Raw genomic sequence first — 10,982 nt, 5'->3', positions numbered from 1 at the left:
CGTGACAATCAAAAATGTCTCCAGGGCTTCCCTGGTGGTGCAGTGGTTGAGAGTCCACCTGCCGATGCAGGGGACGCGGGTTCGTGCCCCGGTCCGGGAAGATCCCACATGCCGCGGAGCGGCTGGGCCCGTGAGCCATGGCCGCTGGGCCTGCGAGTCCGGAGCCTGTGCTCCGCAACAGGAGAGGCCACAGCCGTGAGAGGCCCGCGTACCGCAAAAGAAAAAAAAAATGTCTCCAGACATTGCCAAATGTTCTCTTGGGGATAAACTCACACCCAACTGAGAACTGCCTTAGGTTATCTGTAGGTTGCCTGAGATTTTGAAATTCCCAACTCACGGCTTGCTTTAAAAGAAAACTTAGGCCTAGCCCCCCCCCCCCGAAAAGGCAGCCATGCCTGGTTATGAGACTTTAATGAGACGAAAATTATAAACGTTTATGGTTTGGTCAATAAACACTTTGCTGTTAACTCATTTATTTTCACACACACTCTGTGAGGCAGGTACTATGATTATCAGCCCCATTTTACAGACGAGGAACTTGAGATGGTGCAAGGGAAGTGCAGGGCACCGGTGTCTGGCACACGCTAACTCCTTATTAAGTGCCCCCCGCCCCCCATGCCCTGGTTAGCAGCACCTGTAATCTCTGGGCTCCTGCAGCCCCCGACATCTGGAACCTCCACATCAAGCTGTGCCATCCCTATCTCCCCAACCAGGCCTGGTACACCTGTGTCCCAGAGAATAGGACCTGGCACACAGAAATCCTCAGGAAATGATTAACAAATGAATGAACCCGATGACCAGCCTTCAACAAATAGGTTCAGACACCCAAATGTCCATCACTACCCTCTCAAGGGCTTCATAGGAGTAGAGACAAAAGGATCTCAATATAACATGCAGGAGAGGCGGCCATTAGGGGGCTGAGGGCTTGGACCTGGGGATCAGGGCTCCGGTAGACTCTTGGGAAGGTGCTCCGTTTTTTGGTTTGGGGGGACTTGTTCCCTGGGGAACTCTCCGTCTTACGGGTCTCACCTGCCCTCCATCCCGAGCTCTGCCTTCAACTCCACCAGGCAGGAGGCGTGAGCACTGGCCCCTGACCCAGGTGCGCGCATATCTGCTCACCGCGTTTATGCACCGAACCCGCGTAGAGAACCGCAAACCACTACCTTTCAGCTCCGCGCAAGCATAACGCCCCCAGCCCGCACGGGGGCGGTCCTCAGCCGGGGCGCACACCCGCTCTCACGTCAGTGGGGGCGCGCGCAAGAACCCAAACTGTATCCCCGATCCTTGGAACCGGTCCACCGCCCTCGCTACCTCTCCCTTTCCCACCCCTATCCCCTTCGTACCCCGCCCTGACGCCTCTCCACCCCCACCACAAACTCTACCATGCTCCCACAAGAGCAGAAAATCCGAAAACATCCATCTTTGGAATAAACCACAGCGCGCACCGCATGTCTGCACCCAAATCACACACTGCACCAGCTCCTGCGCAGGCGCACTCGGAAATCGAACCGCACTGGCATGGAGCACTCTGGGAGCCGTAGGCGGGAGCGAAAGACACCACCGCGAGAATCGCCGGGAGTTGTAGGCCCAGCTTGTCCGAGAGCCGTAAGCGCTCCAGGCCGAACCGCCGCACGGGCACCTGGGAGTCATTCGCGGGTTGACCCAAAGCTTTCTGGGAGTCGTAGTTATTTTACCTGCTTCCGCGTTTTCTCTGAGCCTGGACCGTCCGGCGCGGGTTCTACTCAGGTGAGTGCCTCCTCCCGCGGCGGGTCGATCTCGGCCCTTGGTCGCGCTGCCGTGGAGGAGTTGACGGTCTCCATATTTCTCTCCCACGCATTCGGTAGGCATCCCTCGGGAGGTGGCACTCCCCTCCGTGATCCCCCCAAAGCCGGTCTCCCTCCGGCCCTCCACGCGGGAGTGCCCTAAGCCCCTGGTGTCCCTGCTGACCCGCTTTGGACTCTGCCGGCCAGGTCTGACTCCTTGTTCCCACCGCCCAAGCTGGGTGCGGTGCGAGCGCACCCTCTTCTGTCCTGATTACAACCTTAGACTGGTCAGGGCTGGCCTTCGGTGAGGGTCAGACTGCCGTGGAAGCCCAGAGGAGGCGCCAGACCCAGCCCAGAGTTCTGGAAAGACTTCCAGAGCAAAGGACCTCAAATCTTACCATGCCCCAAAGAAATTCCAGATTCTTTGCCCTAAACGAACTCCTCCTACAATATTTCCCCATTCTTCCCTAGCCCCCACCACCTCTTTACTAAATGGTCCCACTACCCTCACAAGTGCTCCAGTCAAAACAACAGTTGGAGTGGTCAGGAGTCCTCTGTTTCATCCACTGCCGCCCCCCAAGACTTGGCAGAGTCCCAGCTACTCTGTCTCCGGAAGCGATGCAGAATCTGACCACTTCTCTCCAATTCCACCGTCTCCACTGTGCTCCGCGCTACCACTGTTGCTTACCTGGATCACTGCAGGCGCCTCCTCACTGGTCTGCCCACGTCTGTCCTTGCCACTCGCCACCCCTCTATTCACACGCAGCCCAGGGGATCCTGTTAAAATAGAAATTAGATCCTGTGACTATACAGCTTAAAACCGTCCAACGGTTCCTATTTCACTCAGAATAAAGTCCAAGCTTCTCACCCTGCCAACCTCCAAGCCCCCGACCCTCTCCAGTCTTGAACCACCAACACACCTTCCACCCAAAAGAACACAGACAGGACCTGCCCTTTCAGGTCCTTTGCATTTGGTATTAACTCTATCCGGAAAATTCTTACCACCTTGATCTAATGCCTAACTCCTCTTCCTTCTGGCCTCAGCTCAGAGGGTAACCTATTTATATCTGAAAACTATTTTGGGCCGGCTCCTCCACTAGAACTTAGTGCCTGCAACCTTTCCTGTTTTGCTCCCTGCTGTGTCCCCAGTGCCTAACCAATGTTGGGCACTTTGGAGGCACTGAGTGGATATTTGTTGAACGAATGAATAAAAGCTTAAGCTGAGACTTGAAAGTGCCAGGCCTGCACAGTGCTGGGGGAAGAGTGTTCCACACAGTGGGTTTACTCTGGGTACTATTTAGGCAGCCTGCCGGGAGGCAACGACCCCTTAATCCGGAATCCACGTGTAACCCGCCTCCCCTCTCCACCCATCCAGGAGAAGCCGACCCATCCCGCCTCGCCAGGAACCCGCGATGCCCGCCCCGCAGTGCGCCTCCTGCCACAAAGCGCGAGCCGCCCTCCGCCGTCCGCGCTCGGGCCAGGCGCTGTGCGCCACCTGCTTCTGCGCCACCTTCGAGGCCGAGGTGCTGCACACGGTGGTCGCGGGCCGCCTGCTGCCGCCCGGCGCCGTGGTGGCCGTGGGCGCCTCGGGCGGCAAGGACTCCACTGTGCTGGCGCACGTGCTGCGCGAGCTGGCCCCGCGCCTGGGCATCTCGCTGCACCTCGTGGCCGTGGACGAGGGCATCGGCGGCTACCGGGACGCGGCGCTGGCGGCCGTGCGGCGGCAAGCAGCACGCTGGGAGCTCCCGCTCACCGTCGTGGCCTACGCAGAGCTCTTCGGGGGCTGGACGATGGACGCCGTGGCCCGCAGCACGGCCGGCTCCGGCCGCAGCCGCTCCTGTTGCACCTTCTGTGGGGTGCTGCGACGCCGGGCGCTAGAGGAAGGGGCGCGCCGCGTGGAAGCCACGCACGTCGTGACGGGTGAGCGCAGGCGCGGCACAGAGGGGCGTGGTAGGAGGAACGGGCGCATGCGCGGGCGAGGGGCGGACACTGTAAGGCCACTGAGGCGCATGACGCAGAGGTCGTAAAGAAGACTGCGTATATCCTAATTGGGCACTTTAAACAGGGAGGAGGGGATGTGCATGCACACTGAAGGTTCATAGTATGTGCGTGTCCTTAGGATGGGCATGGTAAGCTTTTGAGTCACTGCCATCAGCTTTGTACACACACGCTGGCAAATAGAGGGGTGACAGGGTACTCTCTAGGGGCTAGGGCTGTGGTTCTCTGTACTTTTTTTTATGACACTGTGTCCCTTGTCACAAAAGGAGGGGTATGAAGGGGCATCTCCCATCAGAAGCATCTGTAGTCTGAACGCAACTGTGTCCTTCTCCCTATTCGCTTCTCCTCTCTGATAACACTTTCTCTGTACCAAACAAATAATTTGTACCAAATTGGTAATTACCAAATACCAATTATTTGTACCAAACAAATAATTGTTGACCATTTATTGTGTGCCAGATGCAAGCTATATAGCCTAGAACAAACTACCTAACCTTGGTTTCCTCTTTTATATAATGGGGATATTAATACTATCTAGGTCCTAGAGTTACTGGGAATTAGATGAATTATGGGAATTATGTATGAAGCACTTAGACAAGACACTGAGAAACAGTCAACATATAAATGTTTGCCGTCATGATGATGCACAAGACAGTCTCTGCTCCTGTCCGTTTCTCACATACGTAATTATAACCTGATTATAATTATTTCCTGTGCCACTAAGGAAAGTGACACAGGAGGACCTAGTGAAGGGAGAAACGTGGGGGTTAAGGAGGCGTTTCCTGAGTGAGCGGAGACCTGAAGCCGAGTGGGTAACTAGGTGAAGGACAAAAAGGGGGTGGGAGAGGTTCTGAGCAGAGGAAACAGCTTATGCAAAGGCCCTGAGGAGGGGAAGTATGGCCGACTTGTAAGACCGGTGTTCTACTATAGGCTCAAGTATAAGATGACAAGTTGCAGAATAAGTAGAGATTTAGCTTCCAATTTATGGTGACTGCTGTGTAAATATGCACTTACTTTCTCCCTGGTCCGTCTAAATACCACAATCTGCATTCCCAGAGGCACTTGTGTCAACAGCCCACGTGAGCATCTCCATCAAATGCCATTTTGATGTCTGTGCAGTCTGAAGTACGCTTTTCACTAAGACTGAAATTATATGTGCAGCGTAAAGCAGTTTTACTCACTACCTGAAAGGGCACCGAGCACAGAGCCTGGTTTGCAATAAGAGGGGGGCAAACGAGGGCACCCCAAGTTGCTCCACGGGAGCCTGGAGTGTTCCCCTCTCCTTTCTCGCGGGGTCCACCCGCAGCCTCCCCCTGGCCGCCCCACGGTACCGCGGGGTCTTCTCCCGCGGACCCGCCGGCCCCCGCGCCCCCTCCTCACCGGCTCGCGTCTCTCCCCCAGGACACAACGCCGACGACATGGCGGAGACGGTGCTCATGAACTTCCTGCGGGGCGACGCGGGCCGGCTGGCGCGGGGCGGGGGCCTGGGCTCTCCGGGCGAGGGGGGCTCCCTGCCGCGCTGCCGCCCGCTGCAGCTGGCCTCGCAGAAGGAGGTGGTGCTGTACGCGCACTTCCGCCGCCTGGACTACTTCTCCGAGGAGTGCGTGTACGCGCCCGAGGCCTTCCGCGGCCACGCGCGCGACCTGCTCAAGCTTCTGGAGGCGGCGCGGCCGTCGGCGGTGCTGGACCTCGTGCACTCGGCCGAGCGCCTGGCGCTGGCCCCGGCCGCGCGGCCCCCGCCCCCCGGCGCCTGCTCCCGCTGCGGGGCGCTGGCCAGCCGCGCGCTGTGCCAGGCCTGCGCCCTCCTGGACGGCCTGAACCGCGGCCGGCCCCGCCTGGCCATCGGCAAGGGCCGCCGGGGGCTGGACGAGGAGGGGCCGCCGGGTCTCCGCGGGAGCCACAGCCGTCCGGACCCCCGACTTCGGAGCCCATCCCCGGCTTCTAGAGACTCCAGTTCTCCCCTGGGATCCGACGACGTGGGAGTGCGGGGCCGCCTGTAAATGACCCTGTGAAGGAACCCGAGTTACCTTAGCCCGGGCTTCGGCGTGAGATTGGGAAGGGGTCGGAACCCCTTACCTGTGGTCCTGCTCTGTGGGGCTCTGGGCGTGCTCAGATAGTCCTAACCCTTCTTGAGCGCCTCCTGTGTGCCTGATGTTTCATGTTTGCCTGCAGTGGGATAAGCAAAACCATGTAACTTGATGGGCACGTCAGTTACAGCGATCGTGATGCTTCTGTGTGAGCGCTGTACACAGGGCAGGAGCTGGATCATCTCATTTCATCCGCACCACGATCTCGTGGGCTGTAGCCTCGTTACCGAGTCCAAGCTCGCTGTGCTCCCTGCACCACAGGCCAATAACTCGGAGAGGAAGTGTTGAGGCAAGGAAGACGACTTTATTCAGAGAAGATGGCAGACTAAAGTCTCAAAATAAGCATCTTATCGGGGTTTGGTTGCCAGTCTCTTTTACAGCACAGAGAGGGCGAGGAGATGAGGAAGTAAAGTGAAAAGGCCACAAGTTTTGCAGATATCACCTGGAATGGCCAGCCTCGGGGAGGGGATGTGTTAATTTCTTCTTTCTTGTAGCCATCCACAGGTGGACAGGGTCCCGATGTTTCCCTGAACAAAGGCTCTTTGGTTTAACCTTCAGGCAGAGGGCAGGGTTCCCCCGAGGCAGGCCATTATGTATAGACAGTATCCTTTCAGTGAACAAAAGCATCTGAAAGCAAAGGTTAAAGTAAAAGAAACAGATCCACCATGGAGTCAGACTTGGCTCTTCCCTGTTACAACCTGAGGCCAACTAGCCTGAGGTCACCTCGCTGGAGCCCCAACTAGGGGTTTACACCGAGATCTGCCTGGGGCTCCTCGAGACAGTGGGTTTAGTCCTTACCCCCAATCTCTGTGTGATGGGTGGGGAGCCGCTGGGTGAGCGCCCCAGACCTCAGATTCTAGAGGCAAAGCTGGGTGAGCCTGGGTCAGTGACTTAACCTCTCTGGTCTTCCATTTCCTCCACTGAAAATGGAATCAAAGCCTCCTAGCAAAGCACTGTTGTGAGTATTTGATAAAGCGCTCAACAAATGCTGTCCGACTTGTTCGTATTAAAGTTTGCTGGGCTGGTCCCTTGTCAGGAGTGCCCTCCTCTCCCATATTCTGGCTCACATCCTCCAGGGGCCTCCCAGAAGCCTCCCCGATTCTTCCCATCTAGGTGAGGATGTCTCCTTCCCAGAACCAGCAGCCATGAAGTGGGTCTGAGTCCACCTGAGCACGTTGCGGTGGGGAAAGTGCAAGGATGCAGAGCTTCTGCATCTTCACGAGCATAAGATGTGTGTTGGGGGGAGGGTGACTCAGAGACACCCCTTGCCAGTTGTTGGGTGCCCTACCCCGTCAGGATTCCCTTGTGCCCAGATTCCAGGGTCCCCAGGATATAGATGTCAGGTGTCTGGGTCAACACTGGGGAGGGACAGAGAGAACCAGAGCTCAGAAAAGTATGACACTAGGATGATCCTCATGCCATCTCCCAGTGTCCTGCTTGCCCCCATCCTGGCATCTCTGTTGCTCACAGAGCAGTCATAGGAGGAGGTCCTCAAAGAGATGGAAAAGGCCCAAGGTCCTTGATCCTCCCTTGCAGCTTTTGACCTGGTCTGTTTGTGAGCACAGGAGGATCGTGGTCTATGTTGGCCCCTTCCATAAATCAGAAGATGCAGACTCTTTTAGAGGAAACCTAGAAATTTCAGGATGAGAGAAGGTCAGAGCACGAAGAAGCACTTTGTCCTACACAGTGTCCCCAAGCCTTATACCTGCAGCTCCTACCCTTTGTGCTTCTCCAAGTTGTACCCCAAAGTGGAGACCAAGGACCCTGCATAGGGTCACGTGTTGCAGACCACTTACCCCTACACACTCACAGCCAGGGTAGTGGCAGCAGCTTGGGCTTGGATGGGGCAGGTCTGGGCTGACCGACACCACCAGATCCGTTCCTTCTATCTGGACGTCAAGGGCAGCTTCAGAAGCAGCAGTCATCCAGAGATCTTTCTGGATTGGACTGCCCCCACTCCTCCCTCTTTCAGGGGCTCCCCTTCTCCCCAGTGATGACCAGGGAAGTGAAGGCTGAGCTCTTCTCATCCCAGGTCTGATGATAACCTGTCAAGGTGGTTCCTTCCATCCAACCCTCCACTCATGTTGCCTCCCCCAAGAGTCCATCTCCATCCCCTTCAGAAAATGGATGGACTGTGGTCTCTCGCTGCTCTCCTCAAATTCCCTCAGAGCAGGGGAGTGGGGTGGGGCACAGGACCTACCTGAAACAGAATCTTCTCAATCCTGGCTCTTAGCCCAGGCCTGATCACACAAGAAGCTTCAAGAAGGGATGGCTGACCTCAAACTCATCTGCAAGGGGCTCCTTCTGGTCAGAGGCTGAAACTGAGAACTGGGATGCTGGGTCCAGACCCAGAAGTGGGTGTGATGTGTGCAGGTTTCTGGTGTCAACTTCAGTTCAGAAAGCCACTGGATTTGCATGTGGCTCTCAGTCCATTCTCAGGTTTCCCAGGAGCCCTGCACTCACACCTGCAGAATGAGTTCTAACTTCTGTACAATCCCTCCAGCCTCAGAAAGTCTCCCCTCTTTATGGTATCTATCGAAGCTTCCTCTCCTTACCCCACTACTACTTTTTCCTGACCTTGCCCGGCTTCCTCTGCGCTTCATGATAACTCTCTCCATGCTGTGTTCCACTGAGGCCACAGGATCCTTTCCCCAATCTGAATATTTACCGTTCATGGAGAAGAAGGAAAACTTAGAATTTATTTCTGTGACCCATCAGCTAAACCAGACTTCTGATACTTCCTTCCTTTATTTGAGCTGAATCAGGACATGGCAGAGCGCCAGGCCTAGAAAATGATCATAAACCATGTTCTCTGTCATCCAGAGTTCCATGACAGTATGAGAAAGGGATTCAAAACAAGAGCAAACTATCAACCTACTGGAAAGTGAGGGGAGAAAGGGGAGGAATCTGACACAGGGAAGATTTTCTGCAGGGCGTGAGGGTAGAGTCAGCCCCGAGGGGCAAAGAACTGTGAGAAATGCACTGTGTCTCTGAAGCTAAGTCCCCTCTTCCCTAGGATGAGGAGGTTTTCAGGGGAGACTGAGAAGGAGTTGGCTGTCCCCTGATGAGCACCTCTGTCCTGAGAGACAGAATGTCACCACTCCCATTCCTCCAGCCCTCTTTCCTCTGCAATTGAGACACGTCAGGGATCTGCCCCCAGGGGGCACTCCAACCACCCTGCCAGACCCCGGGGAGGTCCTCGCTGAAGGGTTGGCGCTGTCCATGGTTCTGGATCATAGTTGGGCACTGAGTTCAGGAAAACCGCAACTCTGTCAAGGACCCCAATCCACAGGCACAAGGTCCTGAGCCTTAGGCCAGCAGGGCACCTAAGTCGGAGGGGCTTCAGAAGGCTTTCTTTTTTAATTAATGTTGTCATAGTATCTAATTTTGTCTGCTTTTACATTTGACCTTCTCTATCCTTATAATTTAGATGTATATATTGTAAAGAGCATATACTTGGAATAAGAATCCAAGCTGGAGCTTCCCTGGTGGCGCAATGGTTGAGAGTCCGCCTGCTGATGGAGGGGACACGGGTTCGTGCCCTGGTTTGGGAGGATCCCACATGCCGCGGAGAGGCTGGGCCCGTGAGCCATGGCCGCTGGGCCTGCGCGTCTGGAGCCTGTGCTCCGCAATGGGAGAGGCCACAACAGTGAGAGGCCCGCATACCGCCAAAAAAAGAAAAGAATCCAAGCTCTCTGTTTTTAACTGAAGCATTTATCCTTTATCTCTCCATTCTTGTCTTCTTTTGATTTACTAAGTTTTTATAGGACACTTTTAAAGACCTCTAGTTTGTAAGTCATACATTCTGATTCTATTCTTGTCGTCATTACCTTAAAATTCCTACATGCATAATAACCTATTAAAGTAAATGAAAACCTCCATCTCCTCCTGGATAATCTGCAGATGTTAGGAAATGTAAAGTCCACTTACTCCCGGCCCCCAGCTATGGACTTAGCTGTTGTTATTGTCAGGAAATCTTTTTAAGTTTTTGGTCGCACCCCACAGCATGTGGGATCTTAGTTCCCTGACCAGGGATTGAACCCACGCCCCCTGCATTGGAAGGCAGAGTCTTAACCACTGGACCTCTGGGGAAATCCTTACTGTCAGGAATTTTTAAACTATCTTCAATTGTTATTCTACAGGTAGAGAACCTCTCATTTATTTGTTCTAAATTCTATTGCTTCCTCATTTTTGAATTATCTTTACAGAGTATAGGTTATAAAATTATATTTCAAGTTAGTATTTGCTTTCTTCTGCTCTCCACGGTGCTACTTGATAAGTCAGTCAAACTGCTCTTCTTTGGAAGGTAATTGGTCTTTTTTATATATAAATTTATTTATTTTATTTTATTTATATTTGGCTGCTTTGGGTCTTCGTTGCTGCCCGCCGGCTTTCTCTAGTTGCGACGAGCAGGGGCTACTCTTTGTTGTGGTGAGCGGGCTTCTCATTGTGGTGGCTTCTCTTGTTGCAGAGCAGAGGCTCTAGGCACACGGGCTTCAGTAGTTGTGGCACCCAGGCTCAGTAGTTGTGGCTCTCGGGCTCTAGAGCACAGGCTAAGTAGTTGTGGTGCACGGGCTTAGTTGCTCCGCAGCATGTGGGATCTTCCAAGACCAGGGATCGAACCCGTGTCCCCTGCATTGGTGGGCGGATTCTTAACCACTGTGCTACCAGGCAAGTCCCCATGAAGGACTTTAAATACTGGGACAGATGCTTGCAATGTACTAAGACCAGGAAGCCACAAACAGGTTTGTGCAGGAGAGTAAGGGTCGGCCCTCTGGCTGTTGGGAAGATCCCTTTAGGATCCATAAATGAGATAGGGAAGGGACTGGAGGTCAGGAAGTGATGGAAATGTGCTGCAAGAATTGACAGATAAAAGTGAGGCAAGGAGATAAAGATTGTGAACCGAATGTCAGGCTGAGGGGCTGATCTTTCCCTGGGGAGGCTTCGAAGAGTCCTGGGAAGGAGAATGACATCAACAAGTTGCCACCCTGTCCTCTGTGCCTGGTGTAAAAAATGAATAAAGTGAAGCCTCAATTTAATAGAGTCAGGAGACCAGAGGGCGACCTCTCACTGCCTGTGTGAGTAGAGCCCAACAGGAAGAAGAAAGACAGCTCTTCTTTCCTGGCAAGGACTC

The 10,982-nt window shown here is 54.4% G+C and overlaps 1 protein-coding gene across 1 annotated transcript; it reads left to right on the top strand.

The window, feature by feature from the left end:
• Nucleotides 1–1,685: 1,685 nt before the first annotated feature.
• On the top strand, nt 1,686–6,822 carry LOC132480427 (cytoplasmic tRNA 2-thiolation protein 1-like). The gene is made up of 3 exons (XM_060084648.1): nt 1,686–1,746; nt 3,139–3,683; nt 5,163–6,822. Exons 2-3 carry the CDS (start codon nt 3,176–3,178, stop codon nt 5,759–5,761), a joined length of 1,107 nt encoding a protein of 368 aa, XP_059940631.1. The 5' UTR covers nt 1,686–1,746; nt 3,139–3,175; the 3' UTR covers nt 5,762–6,822.
• Nucleotides 6,823–10,982: the final 4,160 nt, after the last annotated feature.

The sequence above is a fragment of the Mesoplodon densirostris genome, chromosome 19 (assembly GCF_025265405.1).
Source record: "Mesoplodon densirostris isolate mMesDen1 chromosome 19, mMesDen1 primary haplotype, whole genome shotgun sequence".
NCBI lineage: Eukaryota > Metazoa > Chordata > Mammalia > Artiodactyla > Ziphiidae > Mesoplodon > Mesoplodon densirostris.
Note: the sequence above shows the minus strand (reverse complement) of the source record. Positions and strands in the feature narration are given on the sequence as shown.

What these genes read in the sequence shown, in the direction of transcription:
- LOC132480427 (XM_060084648.1), top strand. Translation starts at nt 3,176, where the DNA reads ATGCCCGCCCCGCAGTGCGCCTCCTGCCACAAAGCGCGAGCCGCCCTC. An exon ending in AGCCACGCACGTCGTGACGG is followed by an intron (nt 3,684 to 5,162) that starts GTGAGCGCAGGC and finishes TCTCTCCCCCAG; the next exon opens with GACACAACGCCGACGACATG.